Consider the following 25,772-nt stretch of genomic DNA (forward strand, 5'->3'; position numbering starts at 1 on the left):
TTGTCGGCTAAGGTGGTCCCATTGCTATTGACCCTGCCCACCAATCCCATCCCTCCCACAGTCTTCTTCTGAGTGACCGACAAAATAGTTCACATCCCGATCCATATATTAATTATTAGTTCAACGAAAGAAGCCATTGCGTATTGTATTTTGAAATGCGGGGAACACAAGTCCCTGTTAAGCATATTTCTCCTGCCATATTTATTCATTGTTTCCATTCATTTTAAGTTGTTTGCATATTACTAGTGACTCTTTCTTTGTCGGGTCATTTTTCTACAATGTGCCCGTCTGATAGTTGTGGCTGAAACTCCCTAAACATGCAGGCCACATAATTGGCTGCACTTGGATGTGCATAAATTCTCCAAAATTGTTTGCGATCTTCCCCACTGTTGATGAAACTTTTGTTAGAGAATCTTGTGCGCCTTATAATAGCATTTTGTTTTTAGCGTTTGTCTCCAAAGAGCATAATTGAGAGTGCTCACTCAAGGTTAATTAATTAATGATCGTCCTCAATTTCCATTGCTCCTCTAAATGCCAAACAGCTTTTTGTACGGAAGGTAATAACTATATCAAGTAGCGAGAAAATTAGACGAGAAATATATTAAGGATCAGATTCTCCATTAATGGCCCAGTGCTATACTTTTGGTCTCAGAAGAATTGTGTCTGCTCACTAATCACTGTGCATTAAACAGATTTACAGTTTAGTTGAAAATATGATTAGAAAGTATCCCATAAACGACAATGATTAGTGACTTAGGGTGTGTTTGGATTAGCGGTGGGAGAAGTAACTTTTTTTCAATCTGACTTTTACAAAAGTCAGATTGGGTAAAAGTCAGATAGGATAATGTGATTTATGTTTGGATTGGATTTTGTAAAAAAGTCAGTTTGAGAAATGTAAACTTGTTTGGATGACTAATAAAAAAGTTAGTTTATATGTAAAATGAACAAAAAGGATATGAATTTTATTAAGTAATACTACTTCCAGTCCTTAGTATAAGAGTTAGTTTTGATTTTAAATTTGATTCTAAATATAAAACAATAACTATTTATTATAAATAACTAATTTAACTAACTTTTCTAGTCTCTCCAAATTAATTAACTAGCTCTTATATTAAGAATTGGAGGTAGTACATATTTACTATTAAATGTATATAATGTGACAATTGTAAAAAAAAAATCAAAATAAAATCATTTAAAATAAAAAATTAATTTATTATTAGAAAGAAATTAAAAAATGCTACCTTTCCACGGCACTGTTACTTTCCACCGGTAAAAGCAGGATTGAAGAGCTTCTTCCATAAGTCCATTTGAGATCTAAAAGTCAGATTATATAAACGCTGTGCCAAACACTACATTTTCTGAAAAAGCACCGTTTGCCATTTGAATCGCACGTTTTGGTGTCCAAACGTGAATGCAAACAGGCCCTTAGACTATCAGTATCGCAATGTCTATAGTTGAGTGAGAAGATGAGGAGCAAGACATTAATAAGAGTGCAAGACTTACGGAACCTACCATTCTCCAGGATATAAATTTTCTGGACATCTTTCATTTTCTGTTTTCCACAGGCCTAGACAGAGAATTTCACTTTCTTTTGTCTATGTTTTGGATGTGCAGTGCCCATAACTCATAATATAGGATATTTGACGTGATTGGTTGCTATCAATATGCACTCTTTAGCATTAATCAAACATTTATTGTTGTGTCAAATTAACATCCTGCTCAGAACCTACATAACAACTAAACAAGTGTGTTTTTGTGGTCGTATGTATTCAGTCATGTGGATGAATTTCCTCAGAATTTCTAATATTTGCTATGATTCCTAATGGGTTATTCTACGTGGCAATTAATCATACCAGTGCAGCTGTAACCCAAACATGCATTGGGTCCAACATGGATAGCTCCTGCCCCACTCCATCCATGAAGTTCACAAGTTCAAAACATCAATACTCGCTTGGATTCATGAGAATTGTTTCAATCAGAACTTGACCCACATTTCTAAATCACTTCTTTGACATATTCATTTATTGAAATTGGCATTTACCTACTCACTGCATGGTAAATGTAGCTGACACCGTGAAAGGGAGATGTGGAATGGTGAAAAGTACAAAACAGAAGCGGCTAATCCAGCTATTACTTTCAAGGCCCAGATCCAAGTGCCTTCAATGAGGGTAGAGAGGTCGCAGAAACAAATCTACAGTTCTTGTGGGAATTTAAAGTCATGCCAAACGACATACAGAGGCACATTTAAAACACCCCATCAACTCCTTCTGCATCCCAACATCCTTTTCTAGCTTGCCAACTAAGCTAACGGGATTTCTGTCATAATAATTTGAAGGAAAGCAGTTGCAATGTGCAAGAGAAAATTATAAAATGAATTTATTAGCTTCCCCTTGTTTGTTTAATTCTTTAAGCCATCCTAAATTTCACCATTAATCCTCTTGGAGGGACCCACAAATTTCCTTATTTATATCAAACCGTACTGCCACACTCTTCTTCCTTAGACACCAGGCCTGAGCAGCCTCTGCCCTTTTTACCATCACACCCTACATTTATGCACAGAAGATTCAGTCTGCTTTCCGTTTACACTGCAGGTTATTCACCCTTTCTTCTATCTTTATGGCTCTCCTTCTCTTCATTATTGTAATCTTTATGATACCTTCAAGCAATGCCTACGGGCCACCTTCACCTGGCTACTGGCCAAGCTCCAAATTCAGGTCTATGAGCTTTCACAAAGGCTTTAGAAACCTCTGGGGTCCTCAGCACCAAAGACTACACAAAAATGAATTAACAATATGGCTTGATAAAACCTCAGGTTTGATTAGTTTCTTATCATTTTATATTTGAATCTTCATCTTTTATTTGAAAATGGAATCCACTTCTTTTACATCTTTTCCCTGCAAACAGGGAGTGGCTTCAAGTCTGTTCGTCCATTCCGCTCTGGTTACTTTGGTGCTTCCATGAAGCTGCAACCTGGCTATACTGCAGGCGTTATAACATCCCTCTATGTAAGATATGATCAAAATACTTAACACAAGAATAGCATATTCATAAGTTGGGAGCTTAACCAATCACTTGCGTCTTGACCAATGGCAGCTTTCAAACAATCAAGCACATCCAGGCTTCCATGACGAGGTGGACATTGAGTTTCTGGGGACAACATTCGGGAAGCCTTACACTTTGCAGACCAATGTTTATATAAGAGGAAGTGGGGATCGTAACATTATAGGCAGAGAGATGAAATTCCATCTCTGGTTTGATCCGACCGAAGATTTTCATCACTTTGCTATACTGTGGAGTCCTAAGGAAATAATGTAAGTCACTGTACAACTTCACTGTATCTGTGCAAAGCTTAATTTGCGTATGTCTGATTATCAAATGCATAAATTCCCTGTCTTTGGGTGGGGGTGGGGGGGCACGGAGCATTCATGATCTTATGAAGAGATAGGATTAAAATAAGCAGAATCAACAGTGTAAGTTTGGACTTCGTGTATGTCGCCCGAATTTTAGTGGTGCTTAGGAATTGGTATCACAGTCTAGGCACCAATAACTGATACTTTGAATGAAAAGGAAAGGTTTTCATTTTCTCTGAAATTAAGGAAGAAAGAAAGCGAAAGGGATCTGAAAGGTCTTAAACAGAAATGACCAAGATCACAAGGATGGCATAAACAAAGAAGTGTGACTGTGGGGCAAACAAAATCTTACAACACTTTTAACCCAGTGAAAAGTCAAAAGTAACAGTAATTTAATGATATGATGTGCTCTTTGTTGGCCACTCAGGGCATTAATTATTACATAAAATGTGCAGGCAATTACAGAACCCCTCCCCCCAACCCCCGGGAACAAAAAATTTTATTTTTTATTTTTTATTTTCCCACTCAGATTCTTTGTAGATGACGTACCCATAAGGAGGTACCCGAGGAAGAGTGCAGCAACTTTTCCAGTGAGGCCAATGTGGCTTTATGGTTCAATATGGGACGCTTCATCATGGGCGACAGAAGATGGCAAGTACAAAGCTGATTACAGATATCAGCCTTTTGTTGCAAGGTACACCAACTTGAAGGCCAGTGGTTGCTCAGCCCATGCCCCAGCCAGGTGCCACCCTGCCTCCGCCTCGCCGTATCGCTCCGGTGGCCTTACAAGACAGCAATATAAGGCCATGAGATGGGTACAGAGATACCACATGGTTTACAATTATTGCAAGGATCCCAAAAGAGACCACAGACTAACCCCAGAATGCGGGCGTTCCCACTGAAATCGAAATGTTTTATTAATGTTATCCCCAAACGTTGTTCATCCGTGAGACTGTCAGTTCTTCTATTTTTATCTTTCACAAAGTTCCTCTTTTTCTTTCTTGTGTGGTGTCTTATATTGGGCCCCTTCTTGACGACGACATTGACGCAAGTATCTGGAGTGGAGCATTCGAAAGTTGCTGAGAAGACCAAATTTGGAAGATTGTCACTGTTTCGTTTTTGTTTAACATTTGTTGATGCTGGAGAAAAAGAAAATGGGAGAGACGAATAAGATCAATGTCAAGTAATAACAAGCAAGGAAGCCTTATGGTATTGGGTGGATCGTGGCATTGGTGAGTGTGTGAAATATTATATGCACGCTCTTCATTCTATGATGTTACTGTTATTTAAATGTTGAATACGAGATTTTTGTGTTGGACAACGTTCTGCTCCAATCCAAGACTCATGCAGTGAATCTTCAGTCATTAAAATGAGTCTCATTTTTCATTGTCCTATGCATGTGGAACTACCCTTTTCAACACCCTAGTATTGTTATTCTTTTGATGTTTCACCTAAACTTTTGTTTCTCTTGATCAAAAAGAAACAAACGGTAATGCTCCCAAGGGTTTTATATTGCCAAAAAAAAAAAAACCCTGCGATAATAAAGGTTAATAGAACCTGCTGAAGCAAACGCCCTGTTGTGTAACTGATTCTTGCATTCACCTTAAACCAGAAAGTATAGGAGGAGTCAATTAAAGGCCAAAAAAAAAAAAAAACACTACAGCAGTAGCATGAATTTTAACTCAACTGCATCAGAGTTATGCATACAAAATTCAGCAGATAAGAGAAGAAATCGACAATGAAATTCCCAAATACATATGAGAATAACAAAATTTCATACTATCATAAGCCTCACGTTGAAAAAGATTATTTTAAAAGGGGAATTTTATAAGACGTTGGGTTTTTTAACCCCAACAGCTAACTTTTGAAGTATGGTTCTCTCTCGAGAACTTGGACAGCCAATTTTAAAGATAAAATATGAACCTTTAATTTTTGAGCAACGACAGTGTTAAGGATACGTATGCAAACTAATATGAATATGAAGAATGTGACAGGACAAGCAGGAGAAGGCATAAATGTATGAACTGGATTAGGGAAACGTCATTCTTTCTATAATTAAATGAGTATGATTGCTGGTTGAAGATGCTTTTGGGAATGGGGCCGATGATGATGATGGCCAAACCAAACAAAACGGGGATGTTGGTGGGGAGCTGTTAATATTATTGGAGTTAAAAAGATGGAATGTTTGTCCAAACTCCACACACACACATCATCATATAATTGAGCCTTCCTTGCATTTGACATTCTTTTAGCAGTTTTGATGATGACACTATTTTGTTTGATTAATCACAATAATGATGTGGGCCCATGGCCCCAAAACAAAACATTGGTCTCTCTCCAAATAAAATTCAAACATTTCCCAAAAAGATTCCTTCCTCCCAAAAGCTTTAGGTAGGGACAGAGAAATGGCTGAGCAACGGAAAATGGATTAAAATTCAGAAACATCTCCACGGTTCGTTTTGATCTGTATCTCACCATCCCACACTATCTTGTAATTTTAGAGGAGCAAATCAACTACACAGAATCCGTAGTGGTAGAAAAATCCAATGCGTTGGGCCTTCCTTGGTCCTGTCCTCGGCCACTGTAGAGTGGCATTCTTTAAAGGACCAAATGGCGTTGTTATGAAGAATCTTATCGAAAGAAAATACTCTCTCTAATTTTGCCAGAGGCGATAAATCTGGTTCCACCTTAATAAGGTGGAACCAGATTGATCGTTTCTCGAAAAATTGTTTGTGTTCGCTTGTGTTCTGCCACTAGTCATTTGGCGATTTAGCGAGAAGAAAGGGTGCAAAAAGAGTGCACTGGATTGCAAGCAAAACAAAAGGAAAAAAGGAAAAATAGTCGACCTAGTAATCAGAGAGGCATCAACAAGCCACGTGGCTTATCCTCTTAAAGTCTCAACCCACCATAATGCCGCGTTTCGTACATGGCCAAAAAAAAAAAGTTGTTCATCGCGAATGCAATGCAACAGTGGGTTCAGGAGTTGTGTTTAACTGGCAACCATCGGAAATTATGCCATCCGTGTTATAAGAATAAAAAATAAAAAAAAATCCATGCTTTCCGGTTATACTTTTCTTTTCAAATAGTATTTTCATCCCTTCAGAGAAAAAAAAGAAGAAGGAATTTAATATTTTTACAAAATTATTAACAAATTAAGGAAATTAAACATCTTTACAAATTAAGCACATTAGAATCAAATTTTTATTAAATGGATGTCAAAAGGTTTTTCGTTTGTAGGAAAAGACACCTGCTGTTTCTTTGCTAGACAACGATATGTAAGTAATTACGATTTTGATATTTATTAGCGTTAGACAGGACCAACAACCGACCTTAGCTCAGTTGGTAGAGCGGAGGACTGTAGTTGTTTCAACAGATAATCCTTAGGTCGCTGGTTCGAATCCGGCAGGTCGGAATCAATCTTTTTCCCACCCATTCTTAAAAATCTCATAGATGAGATCTAACCGCAGCTTTAAATGCGGCGAGCACATCGGGACTGTCTTCTCCATAGCCAATTTACTAAAAGATTATTCTCTTCAAACAAAACGCAGATCAAAAACGTCATTTGTTAGCAAACCATTTTATTTTACGGCCAACAGGCGACGTTCAAATTCCTCTGAGCTCGTACTCAACAAAATGTAGGTGGCTGATACATGTGCATAAACATGAGTTATACAAGGCTATCCATTCTGTAACGCACACAACCCAGATACTAGATGAAGCTTCAACAGGGTGAGGACATGTTAAACCCATTCTCCAGGCCTTACGACCTTCTGTTTCATAGTTTTGTTCTAAGCCGTTCAAAACAGCTAGGATTAGGAAAGTGGTGAAATTTTTATTACAAAAGAATAAAGTCGGTGAACCATTTATAGAGATGTATATACACAACCTGGCGACTTAATTACATTTCATCCTCAGGCTCACCAAGACCTACTATGGGACATTTTTTGGGTTTTGTTTTTTTTTAGCCCCGGTGGGGGTGTCACAAGATCGAAAGGAATGAACAAGCTATTACACGTGATGGGGAAGAGGAATGCCGGCAAAGTGGATAAATATGGCTTGACGAACCAAGAATCGGCGGAAATATGTAGCAAGAATTAAATTTCGAAGCGTTTCTTTCGTTTCTTTGATGACAAGGAACCTGCCACACGGAAAAGGGTTAAATAAGAAGCTGTTTATGCACTATCACAACTGACAACCACATCAAATCACTAAAAAAACTGAAGCAATGACGTTTGAGCATTAAATTGTGGCAATTAAATCTAGATCATGACCATTTGTACAGTACACCTTTCCCCAAACTTGCGATCCCATGCTATCATAGTTAAGGTTTAAGTTAGTGGTAATAGCTGAAATTCCCAAGCCAAAAGTAGCTGAACACGAGTGGCAAAACCCCACACCCCCCCCCCCCCAAAAAAAGGAAGGAAAAAAACTCCTTCCCTCACTATGTATCGCAGGCATACTGACACAAGCACAAAGCAGCTGCCTAGGCCCAAAATAATGAAAAGGGGACAAGCATCACAATATAGAATTACCTTTCTCACGAGAGTTTTGTACAGAAAAGTTGCAACGACTTTCCAGTTAAACAACCCAGTAATCCATGATTCAGAGTAGGTGAATACTTCAGATCCCGCGCATGCTCTGGTAATTTCAATCGCTGAACAAACCCAAAAGATGGCAACTCTTGCAAGACCAATTCACATGCAACTTCATCTTCAGATGCTAACAATCGGCTCTCACTCTCTACGTCCATTATTACACATTTTGGAAGTCGAATGTTACTTACATTGGCACATGAGGAACCCAGCTGTTGCAAATGGCTTCCGTCAAGCCTCTTCAACAAAACATGAGAACCCTGGACTCCTTGTCCTATAACTTGGGAAGGAGTGAGAGATGGCTGGGAGAGAGACCCATCAATGGACATGTCAAATTTGGGACGGTATGATATGACAATATCATCACTGCTTGGGCAATAGGCAAGAGATATACAAACCCCTTGATTACCAGTTTCAGGAATCATAGATGGCCTTCACAAAATAAATGAATCCATCAGTAGAGCTAATGACTGTAATAACGAAAGAGAACATGACGAAGATTCCACATTAGCACTGTCAAAATCGTCACTGGCCACAAGGAACCAAAAATAAACTCATGCATGGTAAAATTTGAAAAGTTCAGCGAGGTTCCGCACTACTCTGATTAATAATGAACCTAATGCGTGTTTCCAAAATGCAAATAGAGCAGCAATAACTTTTTCCAAAAACAAAATGAAAACGAAACGTAAAAGGAATCTCTTCGCTTTAACACGGTCAAAACCAAACAGGGTAACAAAAAGAAAGGGAATATGTGAAGATGGACCAAAACAAAAACTGCCAATTCCCTAAAGCCGCTAAAAAAACCTTCATAAAAAACAGATTTTGTCCCCATCAAAGTTAAACAAAAAAAAAAAAAATTGCTGAATAGAATCTGCAGGAGGGAAGTTGAGCAGAATATTTATAAGGCATTGGTAATAAAACAATCGACATCAAGCTAATATACATAACATGTTAATAGCCTACCCCTCTTCAGCACCTATGTTCCACTGACACAGCCCAATGGCAGAAGCAGATAGAATTGCTCCAAAACCGGAAGAAAGACTGGGATCTTGTACAAGAGACTGTACAGTATGAACGGGATTGCTAGTTAACCCATTTAGGGATTTTAAGGGCCCAGAAGTTTGGCGCAAATCAAATACCAAGACAGAACCATTCTGCAAAATGAAAGAAAGAAATCAGTATGTGAAATTCTTATTCCCAATAAATACAGCACCAAGGTGCTGACCTGTAGTCCAGCGTATGCATAATGGGAACTGCTGAGATCCCATGAACATGACCAAGCAGGAACCTAAAAACAGAATAACAGAAAGATGAACACAATACATGCACAGAAATGTTAAACAACCACAAAGCCTGAGGAATGCTAAACTAGTAACAACATCTTTCGTGAGCACTAGGTAGAAATAAGAGGGTTAAACTTCTACCTGTAGATCATAATTGACAGCCACATTGTTGCTCTGCATGCTTTAACAAAAAGAATTACAACAATGATTGAATTTTCTTTTCTTCACATGTAAGAAAAAAATAATGTATTAATAACAACTCAAGTGATCCTACCTGAGTACTGATAATTTCCTTCCCAAAGAAGCATAAAGGGCCAGGTCACTATTCAAAGGGGAAATATGGAGATCCTTAATCGCACACGAAGCAGGAGGCAGGAAGATATCTTCCATCTCATATGGAGGTATCAAACTCATCTGCAGAACCAGGTTTCCAGAAATTTAAAGGAGATATTCCATTCAATGAGGAGCTACAAAAGCTATATAAAAAACACATGACAAAGTTTTAAAGTTGAAAGACCTTACTTTAGTTAGCAAGTAAGGCCCACCTATCCCTTTTGGCCTTTGTGCTATTAATAATATTTGATTAGAAGCATTTATGTCAAACACAAGAGCGCTGCCCAGCTGAAACTCCTTCTGAAAAGGTTGAAAAAAACCAGGCCAATGAATTCCAAATTGCCAAAATATGGACTAGATGGAGTAAACTCATACTCATGCAAGAAAGCAAACATACATTTGCTGACAAGCAACAACTATAGTATAGCACAACAATCTATGAAGACACTTCTTATATGTCAAGGCGTGTTAAAACACATATAGGTCCTTTGTTGGGGCGGGGTGCATCTGACTCCAGGAGAGTAAAGGCTGACAGCCTTACCTGCAATTCAAAACTGCAACAACGTCCTTTCCCATACATCTTTGCCCCAAAGCCATATTCTACAAAATAATTTTTGAGCAAGAGCCAATAAGTTCAGAACCCCAGATCAATTGGAAACAAAAATAGACTTTGCACAAGCTATAGCATTAATTAAAGGGATCTTTATGTTGGGCAAATAATTTGACAAATGCTGCCGATTTGTCAATCTAAAAGAAATTATTATTCTGGAGTTTTTTGGTAAAAAGAAAAAAAGGAGGGGGGGGGGGAGAGAGAGATAGTAAAATAAGACTTGAGGATCTCCCAGAGAAGATCCTTTATATGAAGGAATGATTACTTGATTCAGATCTCCATCGACAATTCCCAATTGCCCCCATGGTACCACCAGTTTGCCTCCTTTCCATGTCTTGTATTAGCTGCTCCAAATATGTATTTCTCTGGAGGATCAGAGTTTAATCAATACAAAAATTTAAATACAAACATCCAGAAGGATCTCAACAGAAAAACCAACATCAACTGCACCAATCCTTTATATGTTCATGGATTCATATCCAATTGCCAAAGGCTTAGGCCCCATGAGAAGAGTTGTCAGAGCAACACGAATAAAAAAGTGCACAAGAACTGAAGAATGCAAAATTACTGTTTCCAGGTGTAGCAAACGACAGTGAAAAAAATTTGACCGAAAAAAAACGACAGTGAAAAAACTGATATAAAATATCAGGAGTGGCATGTATCTAGACAACAGAAAATGACGAATGGACTGTAGTCAAAAGGTTGGCATAGAATATATGATTAAAAGATACCTCCGTAAGTTTCTCAACTTCAAGATGCAATTGAGCTTCTTTTTTCTGCCATGATGCTTCTTTCTTGCACCAGTCAGAGCCCTAAGGACATAATTCTCACAATTCAATCCACTAAGATGATCAACAGTAAAAGAAATATAGCAGCATATTCTAGTAAAATCCACGCCCCCTAATGCCGGGGAACAATGACAGAGCATAATGGTTTTTTAAAAGAAAAAACATCATGGTGGGGGGTGGGAAGGAGGAAGAGAGGAAGAGGTTTTAGTATATATTGAGGAGATCCTCAAGAACTGATAAGCCACCCAGAAAAACATCCCTTAATTTGTAAATAAAGGAAAATATTCTAAGCAATCAAATTCAAAACTTTCTTTGGCTCCATACCTTGCATTCGAGAATAGCACATCTGGCCTCAAGCGACCGAATTTTCTGCAGAAAAAGAAGACTCATCAAACAAATTAAACTCTCCAAAGTTTCCTTTGAAATGTTATACACACATAAAATTAAAACAACCTTCTGTAACGCTTCATCAGCAGCAAGTACACGTGAAGCATAGAGTTTCCTTACATCCCTTAACGCACATTTCCTGTTGCATTGAGGACACTAAAGGAACAGTGCAAACAAAACAATGTTATGGCTTTTAAATGCTGCTTTTAAAAAATGTTTACCAGCCACAGCAGACAATTACCTTCCCGGAATTTTTTCTCTGTTGAAGCCACCTTTTGATGCAAGACATACCATATATGTGCCCGCACGGAAGAGAGCTGAATTCACACGACAGTTAAAAAGTACTAAATAAAAAGCAGCCAAGATATGCTGATCATCGTCGCACAGGAATAAACTTAGATGTAAATGTGCTTTAGCGTGACATATCAGAAAAAAGAATAGAATAATTTTGAATAAAAATCAATTATAAAGAGGCGGTAAGGGCTTGGCACCAGATATGGTGTTCACCGTCATTGGTCCAAGCATCCAGGCAAATGGGGCAATACAAGCCATCGGTGTCAGCATAATTCCATTCATTCCCTTGACTACTTTCGGCGTTCACAATTCCCAGAGACAAACACGTTTCTCCTCCCTCAGTCCTCCGCCGTTTGTTTCCTTCTTCTTCAACAAGATCATCCGGAACCTCCTGAATTATGGTATCATGTTGATCGGACGTAGAAGGAACGCCCTGTAACGCCCTACGAGACTGTACGAGCGGAATGTACTCTTCGGCCTCGTCCTCGTACTCCTCATCATCCTCGTCTTCTTCTTCGCTGGCTGCAGAATCCTCTTCGCCTTCTGATATTTGTGCCGCTACAACCTCGGCGTCGTCGTACAGGGAGAAGTCGTAAGGATCCGGCATGACAGGGGTACACAGTGAAGACTCAGACTCAGTTACCCTAACCGGCGGGAATGCCTTTTCAAGTCAAGAAATGAGTGCGCGTAAAATTTTAAAAAAGGCTAAGATGCATAGCATCGTGGCCTATTTTCTCTCTCAAAATATTTTAAGATACGTTTAATATTTTAAAATATTTTTTTATCTTGGTGCTGGATATACTAAAAAATATTCTACAGCACTAGACATATCTAAATAAATATTTTAAGATGTTAGATGTATCAAAAAAATATTTTACTATATTGGATGCATCTAAAAAAATACTTTAAAATGTTAAATGCATTACAAAATACTTAAGGTATTGATACATCCAAGAAAATATTTTAGGATGCTAGATGCACCTTAACCTTTTAAAAAATACTACATCCGACCCTTAATGTAAAACATCGATTAACTTTTATTTTAGTTTTAAATATAAAATCTCAATCCATTTTATCTCTCACATTTATTCATTTTTTTCCTGAGATAGTCATTTTAATAATGATAGTTCTAATTAATAAATTTAATTAGTATGGATATTTCAGGAAAAAAAACACTTATTTATTACAAATACTAACTTAATTTGTTTTCTGAATCTACTCAAATTAGTCAACTAGATCTTATATTTAGGATCGGAGGTAATACTAACTGATATTTTGCCAAAAAAAAATTTAAAAGTATCATACTGCTACTTCCTGCCATATTTATAGGACTGTGTTTATAATTTACAAATGAGGTTTTATAAATAAGACATGAGTTAGTATTATTTTTTGGAACTATTTTCTCAGAATTGGTATGATTCATTTAAAAAAAGAAAAAGAAAAGAAACTGTCGTGAAGTTGCAAGTTAAAAATGTAATTAGGAAAACCAAGTTTCAATATGAGAAATAATAAATGCTTAACTGTTTTAAAGATTTTTTAATAATTACATTTTTTCTTAAGATCTTATATTAATTATTTGAATAATAATAAATAAACTGATTAAAACAGGTACTACACTTCACCGTAGCCAAACAAAAAGGATGAGAAAGGTATTGAATAAATAAACGTATTACATTGATTGAAATGCATCCGACGTTCAAAACGTTGGCGAAAAATAAGAACATTCAATACTCCTTTTTTTTAACAATTTGAAACTGAAACCTTCATTCAACACAAAACCATTGTACAGCATCCAATGCTCTGAGTTAAATTCCAGGTTAAAAGCCAGTCTTGTTGATCCCGTGGCGAGCAAAGAGTCCCAGAAATATCAAATGATACTGGAAAATTTGTTATGCAACAAAAGAATATAAACATGTTTTTAATTAAATTTGGTAAAAATAATTTACAGTTTACTTCAGTCTTCATTAGATGCTTAATAACGAAAAATATTTTTATTTGTTCCCGTGTTAATATGATATTAATATTAGTTGTTATATCCTCCTTCTTCTTCTTTTCAATACGTCGAAATAGTTACTGCCAATGGAATCGTTTTAAAGCGTGCTATGATTATGTACGCGTCCATCGACATCGAGTATTAAGATCAATATGAAAAATAGTTTGCCTGTGGGCCACACGATTTATGACTAAAATAGCATTACTCTTTTTCAAAGAAATTATTGTTAGCCTAAAAAAAAAAATCGAAAACAACTGCCAACATGATTACTCTGCTGAGGAAGTGAGGGAAAATGAGATGCAGGGCAATCTACCTGGTAAACAATGGCTGCGCTGGGGTGAATGATGTGTGGATGCATTTAATAATTTAAGACATCCCGTGGTTTCACAAAAAGATAAAAGATTAATTAATTTAATAAAAGAAATTATATTCTTGGTAAACTTTACAAGTAGTCAAATGGGGTGGTTAGTGGAGGAGTCATCTTGAATCGAATTAAAAGTCTTAAAAAAATCAATAAGCTATTGGTTGAGGTGGTAGTAATCTTACTCCGTAAAAAGGAGAATACAAATTTGAATCTCGAAAAGTGTACTTGTTGGGAGAATTATTTCTTAATTGTTTTAGGCCCGAAAAAAATTAGTCTCAAGTCTAATGTAATTTGGGGATGCCCTTGTTTTATTTTATTTTATTTTTTAAAAAAAAAGCCTTCAAAGAGACACTGTCGACATTAACTTCTCTACATTTACTGTCCCAACTTATTCATACACAACCTTCCAAAACATCCAAGAGCTCCATGACAATGCTAGGAACCTGCCAACTTCGTTTCTAGAATTTCACATCATCAAATCCTGCGAAGACAAATAGAAGAAACATATTAGTTTAATTGTAAGATTTCATTAACTTTAACCGTCCCTCTGGTTCCAACACAAATGCACAATCAATAAAATATATGAAGCGGAGAGTTAAGAGAAGTGCAGTTAAAATATATCAGCTCTTTGAAAAGGGTTGAAATTGCGTCACAGCATGGAACAAGATAGTTTGGTTAATTACACCATTGGCCTCAAAGGAGGTGAGGGGAGCCGGTTATGGTAATAGTGGCATCCGAATGGATATTACAAAATATAAATTTGACAGCCTAGGAGCAACTGGCCTATTAGCTCAGTTGGTTAGAACGTCGTGCTAATAACGCGAAGGTCATAGGTTCGAGACCTGTATGGGCCAAGTCTGATATGTTTTGTTATTTTATACCCTCTTCATTTTGACCCCGACCCTTGGTCCCTATATCGATACCTCGAAGGAAAAATCACCCCTAACAACAAATCGGAAGATCGTCTCCAACAACACATATTGGAAAATGGTAATTGTTATTCTCTTCTTCCCGTTCATGCAATTTGGCTTCTCACTTTTTCCGATTTCCAGTTCGTAGTTTAATTACCTGACACCGTGAATTTGGATTTGCTCTAGGTTTGCCTGGCATGTTTGTTGCCCCTGTTTCTCGTTCCAATTGTCAACATCCTGCCCGTCCTCTTCGATTACATCATGGTATTTTTGCATTCGGCAGTCGTCATCCTATCTTGCGCTTGGGTTCTCCCATTTCCGATCTATTCACTGCGTCCATGATCTCATTCACGTAGCCAACACCTTAGGGCCCGTTTGTGTTTTTAGTACTCTGGAGTATTAGCAGTTACAGTTGTGTATGATAAATTCTTTAAGGGCTAAAACTGAAAACAGCAGCAGGAAATTTTGTCATTCTGCATTCTTTGTTTCTTCGTCAAATTATTGGTTCTTGATATGCATACATCTTTGACTTACAATCCTTTTTTTTCCCTTTTGGTTTGTTCGTAAATTTTAGGGAAAAATCTATGCTCTTTTCGGGTGGGAGTACAGGAAACCGGAGAGGGCTCCTCCAGCATGCCCGTACAAGCCTGCAGCGAAAGGGGATAGCCAAGTGAGTGAATACCTTATTTTGTTTAGGTGATACAATGGGTTATTATTAAACTGAATCTGCATCCATCTCTGATTGGTAGTTTCTGTATTAATAAACCAACCAAGAGCATCGCCTTTCCTATTAAATTTAAGAAGCCATTCTATTAAAAAAGAAGACCGGATTGGTCATTTTGTGGTTTGGAGCGAAATTTTTGTTGTTTTCTGGTAATCGGAAGTGGCCAATGATATTATCCCTGACCGTGAAAGTAAGTATTTCATGCGTAGATCAAGATAGGTTGTAATTGTGTCATAGTTATGGATCATTGGGAGCATAACGGGTTTGAAACATACGTAAACATATACCTGCGTATCCTGATATATTTAAAGAGATGTTATCTTATGCCACAAGCAGAACAATCATCCAATTTTTAAAACCAACCATCATCACAGTTGACTCACAGCTTTGGTGTCCTATATATGCATTACACACTTGGATTAGCTATGGAAAATTGATTTTGCACCGCACAAGGGAAATATGTGTGAAGAGTTGTCTCGCAATTTTTTTTTTTTGTTTAACTGGCACATACTCTGTGACCATCGAATAAAACTTGAAGCTGGGTTCTCAATTGCTCAGCTGATCTATAGAACTTGCATGTATAAAATGGACACATGAATTTCCTTTCTCAATCACCTCTTCCTGACAAATGAAGATGAAGGTGTAATGCAAACAAGTTTAGATGGCCAAACACTCGTATATAGCAGTAGAGGCACTGAATCTCCTTTATCTCTTTTACATGACTAGTGGTGACCAAGATATGAATGATTTGGGGCTGCTATTGGATTGCGAATGAGCTACTAATTTGAGGCCTCGCAATGCAGATCAAGGTTCTTAGGGGAAGTGAGAAACCTCATAAGTAACATTACCTCCGGTTTTTAATGTAAGAGCTAGTTGGAAGATTGGATTTGGTCCTAAATATAAGACTTCAGTCTGTTCTGTCTCTCATTTTTCTCAAAATATTCCTATTGATTGTATGAGATTCCTATCAAAGGTATTCTAATGTACATGATTAAAGAGGATAGTTTAGAGGGATCAACATACATTTTTGACAAATAACCAACTTAACTAATTTTTTTAATATCCTTAAATTAGTTATGTAGCTCTTATTAAGGACCGGAGGTAGTATATTGATGTGAACATCCCTACATTGTTAGGCAGAGATTTTGTAGCCAAGCCTGTGTGTTTAGGAACTTCAGATATTTTTGCTTGAGCTTTTTTCGTTAAGGACAAGGATTGAGTTTATGGGTTTGTGGTTATCTAAATTAGGACTTTGGGTTTAATGTATAAAAAATAATTTGAAATTTTCTGACCATGAGTGTTTGCCCTTTATGTACCTTCATTTGACTTTGTTGATAATGAATTTTGTGCTGCAAGTTGCATTTCCATTTGTTGTCCGGTTTGTGTCCTTGTCTTTGATCCCAGCTCACAATTTTAAGAGGAAAGTGTGTTACGAAGGGATAGCTGGAAATTGGTTTTACCCCTTCTGCGCCATGTTTTACTGGAGCTCATGCAAATCTTCTCCCTAGAGAGAAAGAAAATGTACTATTCAGCTTTTTATATCTCTTGATCTGTGTAGATATTTGGCTTACGGTAATATTTTTTTTCTTTGTTGCCTTTTATTTACGAAAGTCATGTATATTATGGGACCGTCGCCTGAACTTCATAATGGATTCTGTTTTGGATGTTTGCCATGCTTATGGCATACATCTCTGAGTTTAAACTATGTAGATTCAGAATATTTTAAAGACCGCTTGTGAGGAAAGAGGATATGTTTGATTTCACGGCTACCTTGCTCGTAAACTAAATTACACCTTCATTGCTTTTGCAGGTTGATGCTGATGCTGGACCGGCTCCGGTAGAGCCTGTTGAACCCGGACGAATAGATAAGAAGCAGGATTAAACCGGGGTAGTTTCTCGGCCGCCAGGTTGATCGGACGTAAACAGTTATGACCCCATTTACATGGTTTGGGACTGTGTTCGTAGCTCTTATGTTATTGGGGGGGAAAAAAAAGACAAATGAATTTAGATGGGAGCTAAGGTCGTTAATGATATAACTTGGTATAATGGTGAGTGTGTAAAGATTGTTCCCATCTTTTCAGACCGGTTAGTTATAATTCTTCAGCTCGATATTTAAGTGATCGAATATTATTCGTTTATTTTGTTGCTTCGTTCGTTGGGGAGAGAAGAGAATCAAACGTGTAAGGCTGAGGAAAAGAGCCTTTGTACTTCTTTTTTCGCACTTCCTCCACTTCTTTGTCCTCATCGTTACGTTCAATTTTAATAATTTAAATTTTTTATAGTGTGTTATTTTTGAAGTTAAGCTAACAGTGAAGATAAGGAAGAAGAGCATAAGAAAAGCGGAGAGGTTGTTTTCTTGCAAGATTAAATGAGATATCGGGTAAGGAAGGTTAAAGTTCAGAAAATTGTGGATAAAAACCGTATGTTGACTGTGGAGCAACGGCACGGAGGTTAATATAAGCGTTAATAGCTTCCGTGCGTGCGCGAAAATAGTATTTCTCTGCTTGCTCCAACTAATGTTGTTCACTTCATTTGTCAAAACAATTCAACAATCAGTTCACCCAAAAGAAAAAAAAGAAAAGAAAACAATTCAACGATCACGCAAGCGATAATGGCATTTGTAAGAGATGAAGTCGTTTGCGTAATTTCTTTTGCCTTAAAAAGTCACATGATACTGTTGAGGCTTGGGCCTTCCTACTTTCAACCCAAAAAGAGAACAAAACAGAGACAAAACACGGCTGCTATGAACAGCTGGTGTTTGGTACGCCGCCATACAAGATTAGATGGGGGTGGACGAAAAGTTAACGGACGGATGGTATGGAATTAATTATTGGGTCATAAAAAAAAAGAAAAAAGAAATAGAATAAAGCAGAAGTACGATTATAAGTGGGGATGGGGGACGTGGACTTGCAGGCGGCGGAGTCTCCCATATGGTGGAGTTGTTTTCAACTTTACAGAGTAAACAAAGCCATTTGGTTCCCTTTCAGAGAACCGACGAATCCATGGTCCCGATCCCTTGGGGCCCTATTCTGCTTTACTTGTGATTCTTCTTCACGTCTCGTCATCCTCTTCCCATTTTAGCATTTATTTTTGGTATATTGGGACCTACTCACAAGGAAGAGCTGACGAGACGGTTGTTTTGGGGTCCAATTAGGATGTAGGAATGCAGGCACCCAACTCATCATACTATATCAGGAGTATTTTGATGTAATTTCATGCGTCTCTCTCTAAATTTAATACTACTATACTTGGCCTGCAAGTGATTTTATGACATAATTATGACCCATTCGATTTGCACGTATTGACTTAGCGTTACATATATCATATACCTATTACTGCCCAATATGTAGTTGACACGTTTCAGACATGTTTCTCAAAACCCCGCTGATATTTCATCCCCATGTTCCCATGTCGCGGCAGCCAGCAGGTGACTTGTACGTAGAAGTGAGTAGCAACAATAGAATAATACGAAAAATTCATGTTCAGAGTTATCGTTAATTAGTTGAGACAAGCGAAAGGAACTTAAACATATATTTAAATTTGACAATACTTGAGAGGATTAAAAAAATTGAATAATCCTAGAAAGAATGGTCATATTTATATGTCTTGGTCCGTGAGACTGTAAGAGTGAAGGCCAATCAAACCCGGCCTTGACTAAAATTAGCAGTGACTTCACTTGTAAGAAGAAGGCTCAGGTGGGAAAAGGAAAATGGCGCTTAGGCACCACTAACCCCAGGGAATAAGACCAGTCGCATGAAAATTATCTGACACGTGCGAAACATGGATTTGATATTTAAAGGTCGGGAAAAAAAGAAAGAAAGAAGAACTAAACTGTTATCCCTGTATGATTTTTCACAGGATTTTGCGTCCCTGTGGAAAGTGAGATGGAGCCGTGTAGGGCCACCCACTTCCCAGATTTAGCACTATGGAAATGTATATGAAATGCGTGTCTATATACACACACATTATATATATATGCTTTTGTGTACGCATGTGTGTGTGTGTTCAATCTAAAGTATTAATTTATCGTGTCCACTTGATTTTAAATTGAGAGGCCACATAGGATCAGATCGTTGCTCGGATTGGCAGATGAAAAAGAGTGTTGGATGTCAACTATTTTAATGGATAGACACGAAGCAATCACACTCAGGAACATGGAAATTGAACAGAAAAGTCAGTGGCTTTTTTCTCCCAGTTTTGTTTGCCATCCTCCGCTATAGCAGTGTGCCTTTCTTTTTTATTACTCCATTCAACCATAAATCCATCACATCTGTGGATCCAAAATCAACCACAACAAGGCAAGCAATTTATAATTATTTTAAATTCAACAACAACTATATATAAAAAAAGTTGCGAAATTGATATGAATTATGGTGTTGTAACTATAGTGACAACTTTCTTTCAGCCGGTGACCAATTTTCAAAATTTCAAAGAAAGAATAAACTTTTTTAATTGTGGGGGTTATTATTAGGAAGCATGTAATCCTGGGTGAAAAAGGACACGTCCGTCAGAATCTTCATTTTTGTCAACTCACATCCTGTGCACGCTGCACGTGTAAAATGTGGAAGCTCCATAGCACAATAAAGCATCCCAGGAGATGAAACGTGAAAAGGATATATCCTGCTTTTTCAAAAAGCAGTGCTCTGGGTTATGGAAAATGTCAGGCTAATCAATAAATAATTAAAAAAATAAAGGGGAAATCACAAATAAAGACCCTCAAATTAGTAAAATCACTCTATGGTCATCTGAATATGTCAAATTACCATGAGGGATCCGGTCTCAAATTGTAATTATGAAATCATGGCCAAATTACCAAAATACTCCTCTTTAATTTTTTTTAAAAAAGGAAGCCACTGCCTCACCGGAATCCGGCCACCTCCGGCAGCCGCTTCAGGCCACTGTCGGCGACCGGACGCCGGGGTCCAGCCACCGGAACTCCGGCACCGGCGGCCGCTTCCGGCGGCCTTCCTTTGTTTTTTTTTTTTGCAACTTTTTTTTTTAAATAGTGGGGGAAGTGAGGTTGGGGGGATTTGATCCCCCAACCTAATGCTTCCCAAAATAAGGAATGACCATTGAGCCAACAAATTTTTGTTAACATTATAATGCAAAAAAAAAAAAAAGTTAACTCATTTACTTTTGTTCCAGGTGATAACAACAATACATTTGGAAATAACAAGTTCTGATTGTAAAATAACACGTCTAAAATAAAAATTTAACGATATGTTTTTTTTATAACAATAAATTTTGTTGCAGGCAATAACAACAATACATTTAAAAATAACAAGTTCTGATTATAAAATAACAAGTTTGGGATTAAAATTTAACAACACGTTTTTTTTTTATAACAACACACTTTGTTTCAAGTGATAACAACAATACATTTAAAAATAACAAGTTCTGATTATAAAATAATAAGTCTGAGATTAAAATTTAACAACACGTTTTTTTATAGCAACACACTTTGTTTCAGGTGATAACAACAATACATTTGGAAATAACAAGTTCTGATTATAAAATAACAAGTCTAGAATTAAAATTCAACAGCACCTTTTTTTTTATAACAATTAATTATTTTATACTTTTGGAAAATAAATTATTTATAACTTATAAAAAGTACTTGTAATCTATTTAATTTGCTAAAAAAATAATTTTTATCTCCAATTTATAATCAGAACTTGAAGTATAATTTTTTATAGATTAAAAATACTTTTTTATTGTTCAAATTTATAAATAAAATTTAGGGAAAATGGCAACACACTTTTTAAATTTTTTTTAAATTTTTTTTAATCTATATATCTATACAACTTATTATAAATCAAACTACTTCTTATAAATTATAAATAGTACAATTTATTGTGGATTAAAAATACTTTTTGACTGCTTAAATTTATAAATGAAATTTATCTCTAATTTATAATTAAAAATACTATTTTATTCTTTAAATATAAAAACTATTTTTAATATTTAAAGAATGAAATAATATAAAATTTATACTATGATTAATAGATTAAAAATGCCTTATTATAAATACTTTATAATTTATAAGAAGTAGTTTGATTTATAATAAGTTGTATAGATATACAGATTAAAAAGTATTTTTTAGAGAAATAAATATATTAAAAATATTTTTTATAGTTATAAATAATTTATTTTTTAAAAGTATAAAATAATTAATTGTTATAAAAAACGTGTTGTTAAATTTTAATCCCAGACTTATTATCTTATAATCAGAACTTGTTATTTTTAAATGTATTGTTGTTATCACTTGAAACAAAGTGTGTTGTTATAAAAAAAAACGTGTTGTTAAATTTTAATCCCAAACTTGTTATTTTATAATCAGAACTTGTTATATTTAAATGTATTGTTGTTATTGCCTGCAACAAAATTTATTGTTATAAAAAAAACATATTGTTAAATTTTTATTCTAGACGTGTTATTTTACAATCAGAACTTGTTATTTCCAAATGTATTGTTGTTATCACCTAGAACAAGAGTAAATGAGTTAACTTATATTTTTTTTTGCATTATAATGTTAACAAAAATTTGTTGGCTCAATGATCATTCCTTATTTTGGGAAGCATTAGGTTGGGGGATCAAATCCCCCCAACCTCACTTCCCCCACTATTGAAAAAAAAAAAGTTGCAAAAAATAAAAAACAAAGGAAGGCCGCCGGTGGCCGGACCCCGGCGTCCGGCCGCCGGAGCTCCGGCGCCGGTGGCCGGATTCCGGTGAGGCAGTGGCTTCCTTTTTAAAAAAAATTAAAGAGGGGTATTTTGGTAATTTGGCCATGATTTCATAATTACAATTTGAGACCGGATCCCTCATGGTAATTTAGCCTATTCAGGTGACTATAGAGTGATTTTGCTAATTCGAGGGTCTTTATTTGTGATTTCCCCATAAATAAATATGTTCAGAGATGTGAATCTTGAGAGTAGCGCTCATATTTATGTGGGATGTTGTCATTTTGAGTTGCGATTGAGTTATAATACTACCTTCTATCCTAATTATAAAACCCAGTTGACTTATTTAAAGAGATTAAAGAAGTAAGTTATGTTAGTTATCTGTAATAAATAAGTGTTGTCATTCCTAAAATATCCTTGCTAACTAAGTATATCGACAAGAACTATTATTATTAGAAGGACTATCTTGAAAAAAATGCATAAATATAAGAGACAAAATGGATTGGGATTTTATAATTAAGACCAAATAAAAAGTTAAACGGGATCTTATATTAAGGATCAGAGGTATTAGATTCGTTAAATCTTGAGTGTTTTAATTTTAATTCGAATGAGAATTTTTAAAAAAAGGATGGGGAAATATGACGTCATTGAATGATGTGAGCATGACGGAAAAGGAGGCAGAAACCCGGGGGTGGAGTTGGCGTTTTCCACTTTGGGGAGAGACACACGTGTAAATGCCGCCCGCCCGCCCTCACTTTCCTGCCCTGTTCCTCCAGTCCGTAGCTACTTATTATTCCAAGCACAATTAAAACCATCATCAGTTCGTAAGAAAGATACTACCTCTTATCTTAAATATAAAAATTAGTTAATTAATTTAAATAAATAAATTAAATTAGTTATTTATAATAAATATAAGTTATCTTTTTAAAATATTTTTACTAATTAAATCTATTGATAAAGATTATCATTATTAGAAAGATTATCATGAAATAAATAAATAAATATGAAATACAAAATAAATTAAGATCTTATATTTAGAATTAAAATAAAAATCAAACAAAATATTATATTGAGAACTGAAACTAGTATTAGAAGTTCAAATTTGGGAAATATATTTATTGATAACACTTTAATCTGACAAAAATTAGTCTTAAATCTAAATTGATTTATAAAAGACTTTTAATTTACACAAAAAAAACCATTATTAAAAATAAAGTTGTCAAACTGACGAGTTTAAATAAACTCGTGATAATAATATAAACTCGAATCACAAACTCGTAAGAGTTTACTTTTATTAATAGAATGGTATTAAAAGTATATAATCAAATAATTAATATAAAAAAATGAGAACAATTTTATTTAAATATATTTTAAATTTAAATAATTAAAATTATATTAATCAATGTTCATAATTTATCATATTCAATAAAGGAATTTTTATATAACTCATATGTAAAGTCACTAAATATAATCAAATCAAAAAATTTAGCACGAGTTTAAGAATGAGTTAACACAATTTTATAAGTTAAAAAGATAAAATGATAAACTTGGTAAATACATTCGTAAGTTTAACCGAGTTTACAATTATCACGAGGTTACGAGTGAATCAACACGATTTTGTCAGCTGAAAACGTAAAAACATTAAACTTGAAGAGTCAACTCGTAAGTTTAAGAACTGTGATTAAAAACACCTGATCATTTTTTTAATTTTAAAAAAAAAACGTCATGGAAGCCCTCGGCGGTGCATCTGGCCTAACATTTGTGAATTGGTATATACCATCATCGGATTCTTTTACTATCCAAAGAATCTAACTCTTGGTAAGGACGCCATCCTGATACTGTTCCCGCACTTAATTTCTAAAATCTCATATTCTACCTCTACGGATAATTATTGGATCCATTTTTTCCGGGGAATAAAATTGCGAGTAGTAGTATTTCTACAACTAAATTAATTCTGCTATTAAAATACAACGAATCTACATATGATTTGTCCCACAGCAGGAAACTCCCATAATTCTTCAATTACAATAATTGAAATAACGCATTTAGCAATTGACTTCCACGAAAGAAAATGTTTATTTGCTCTGCATATATGGAAGAACCATTATAAGTTGATGCGGAGAGGAATGCCGTGGACGACAGCGCGAAAGATGGGGATGTTTTTGGGATATATCGCCACGAGTTGAATGAAGCGGGCGGGTTATCAGGAGACGTGAGATGCGAGACACTGGTTGGGTTGTTCCTAGGTATCCGTACACGAGTTAATGAAACTTCCAGGCAGCACCACCGACATAATATAACAACATTATTGATATTGATTATCGTTAATAGTAGTAGTTTTTTGTATTGAGAAAATTAGGGATAAATCCCTTATTAAAAATTTAATTGGTAAATGAAATCAATAATGATTGATTGTATAAGAAAAGATTAGTTACGCACAAAAGATGATAAGTTACACAAAGGGAAGATAGTTTACACAAAATATCATTTGAATATAAGAAATTAATTTGCATATACGAAAGATGACTTGTACATAAGAGAATTTTATTTGCACAAAGAAAAATTAAATTGCACATCACATAAAGAAAGATCATTGCATATAAGTGAAGATACATTATACACAAGGAAAGATAAGTTGCTCACAAAAGAAGTGAAGTTGCATAAAATTTTTAGGTCTTATTTGTCAGTTAAATTTTTAACGAAGAATTTATCCATAATTTTCTCTTTTTTTTCTCGGAAAAAAGGAAAATAATTCACATTGGAAAAAACAGAGATGGGATGTCAATGTCATCGCACTAGCAGGAAGCAAGGCACGCGATGCACAACGACGGGACATCCACTCATGCCCCGCCCAGACCCTACTCGTCCCCATCATTATTTCTGCTGATTCTCCATTTTCTTCATAATCAACATCAACACTCTAATCTATGTTTTGTTGGTTTATTAAAGGGAGAATTATTATAAGGTCTTACAAGAAGGATTTAATTATTAAAAAAATTTAATAATAAATAAGCATTTTAAATATGTTGTCATCACAAAATTTTCAGTTTCTTAACGAATTTTGGGTTATTAAATCTCTTCCTTAAAATCTAATAATTTCCCCGTTATTTAATCACCAATCTGATGTGGCAATCCATCAGATTAACAAGCTTTTATGTGAAACCTGTGATCGCCTGATAAGGAAAAAAAACTCTTGAATAATCGGGGTCGCAAATTCTCTTTTTCTCGCCCTTTCAACCAACGGTCGTACATACATTCCTTACATGTGAACGACTGTTGTGAGTTTTAATGATTTCTTTCTCAAAACAAAGGAGTATAAAAGTAATTATCATGGTCATTATAATAATTTGTGAACAATAAAAACTGTCATCATCAATAAAATAATGATATAAACGCACCGGCTCGGAAGGGCGGAAATCATATTATATTGTACAGAATTAGGCGGTCGCGTCTGGGCAGCTAT

General features: G+C 35.7%; 3 protein-coding genes and 2 non-coding genes across 6 annotated transcripts; 4 read left to right on the forward strand and 1 right to left on the reverse strand.

Annotated features, from left to right (window-relative positions):
* The first annotated feature begins 2,532 nt into the window (after positions 1-2,532).
* Positions 2,533-4,800, forward strand: LOC114753399 (probable xyloglucan endotransglucosylase/hydrolase protein 32). Its single transcript, XM_028942088.1, has 4 exons — positions 2,533-2,812; positions 2,905-3,005; positions 3,094-3,311; positions 3,880-4,800. Exons 1-4 carry the CDS (start codon positions 2,617-2,619, stop codon positions 4,250-4,252), a joined length of 888 nt encoding a protein of 295 aa, XP_028797921.1. The 5' UTR covers positions 2,533-2,616; the 3' UTR covers positions 4,253-4,800.
* A 1,874-nt stretch (positions 4,801-6,674) lies between these two features.
* Positions 6,675-6,762, forward strand: TRNAY-GUA (transfer RNA tyrosine (anticodon GUA)). Its single transcript is given in 2 exon segments — positions 6,675-6,711; positions 6,727-6,762. It is a non-coding gene; the product is annotated as a tRNA-Tyr (tRNA).
* A 632-nt stretch (positions 6,763-7,394) lies between these two features.
* LOC114753394 (E3 ubiquitin-protein ligase RFWD3-like) lies at positions 7,395-12,285 on the reverse strand. 2 transcript variants are annotated; one of them, XM_028942083.1, is made up of 14 exons: positions 11,835-12,285; positions 11,585-11,660; positions 11,410-11,499; positions 11,281-11,325; positions 10,900-10,980; positions 10,434-10,512; positions 10,100-10,158; positions 9,748-9,858; positions 9,500-9,639; positions 9,367-9,406; positions 9,168-9,230; positions 8,906-9,096; positions 7,883-8,374; positions 7,395-7,488 (listed from the first exon to the last, which is right to left on the reverse strand). In XM_028942083.1, the coding sequence occupies exons 1-13, from the start codon at positions 12,242-12,244 to the stop codon at positions 7,888-7,890; spliced, it is 1,872 nt and encodes a 623-aa protein (XP_028797916.1). In that variant the 5' UTR covers positions 12,245-12,285; the 3' UTR covers positions 7,395-7,488; positions 7,883-7,887. The 2 variants fall into 2 exon arrangements, with proteins under 2 accessions (XP_028797916.1, XP_028797915.1); XM_028942082.1 differs by having other exon boundaries at positions 10,434-10,533.
* Positions 12,286-14,774: 2,489 nt separating this feature from the next.
* TRNAI-AAU (transfer RNA isoleucine (anticodon AAU)) lies at positions 14,775-14,848 on the forward strand. Its single transcript has one exon. It is a non-coding gene; the product is annotated as a tRNA-Ile (tRNA).
* A 17-nt stretch (positions 14,849-14,865) lies between these two features.
* LOC114753398 (uncharacterized) lies at positions 14,866-17,839 on the forward strand. Its single transcript, XM_028942087.1, has 4 exons — positions 14,866-14,984; positions 15,092-15,169; positions 15,480-15,575; positions 17,440-17,839. The coding sequence occupies exons 1-4, from the start codon at positions 14,982-14,984 to the stop codon at positions 17,509-17,511; spliced, it is 249 nt and encodes an 82-aa protein (XP_028797920.1). The 5' UTR covers positions 14,866-14,981; the 3' UTR covers positions 17,512-17,839.
* The last annotated feature ends 7,933 nt before the right edge of the window (positions 17,840-25,772 follow it).

Source organism: Neltuma alba, unplaced genomic scaffold, assembly GCF_004799145.2.
Source record: "Neltuma alba isolate B1F8T4 unplaced genomic scaffold, ASM479914v2 tig00007904_pilon, whole genome shotgun sequence".
In the NCBI taxonomy this organism is placed as follows: Eukaryota; Viridiplantae; Streptophyta; class Magnoliopsida; order Fabales; family Fabaceae; genus Neltuma; species Neltuma alba.

Bases quoted from the DNA above. Each gene is read 5' to 3' on its own strand.
- LOC114753399 (XM_028942088.1), top strand. From the start codon at position 2,617: ATGGCTCTCCTTCTCTTCATTATTGTAATCTTTATGATACCTTCAAGC. The intron at 2,813-2,904 runs GTTTGATTAGTT...CCCTGCAAACAG, and splicing joins ATGGCTTGATAAAACCTCAG to GGAGTGGCTTCAAGTCTGTT. The intron at 3,006-3,093 runs GTAAGATATGAT...GACCAATGGCAG, and splicing joins GCGTTATAACATCCCTCTAT to CTTTCAAACAATCAAGCACA.
- LOC114753394 (XM_028942082.1), bottom strand. From the start codon at position 12,244: ATGCCGGATCCTTACGACTTCTCCCTGTACGACGACGCCGAGGTTGTA. The intron at 9,640-9,747 runs GTAAGGTCTTTC...CTGGTTCTGCAG, and splicing joins GGCCTTACTTGCTAACTAAA to ATGAGTTTGATACCTCCATA. The intron at 9,231-9,366 runs GTAGAAGTTTAA...TTCTGTTTTTAG, and splicing joins CTGTCAATTATGATCTACAG to GTTCCTGCTTGGTCATGTTC.
- LOC114753398 (XM_028942087.1), top strand. The intron at 15,170-15,479 runs GTATTTTTGCAT...CGTAAATTTTAG, and splicing joins TCCTCTTCGATTACATCATG to GGAAAAATCTATGCTCTTTT. The intron at 15,576-17,439 runs GTGAGTGAATAC...TTGCTTTTGCAG, and splicing joins CAGCGAAAGGGGATAGCCAA to GTTGATGCTGATGCTGGACC.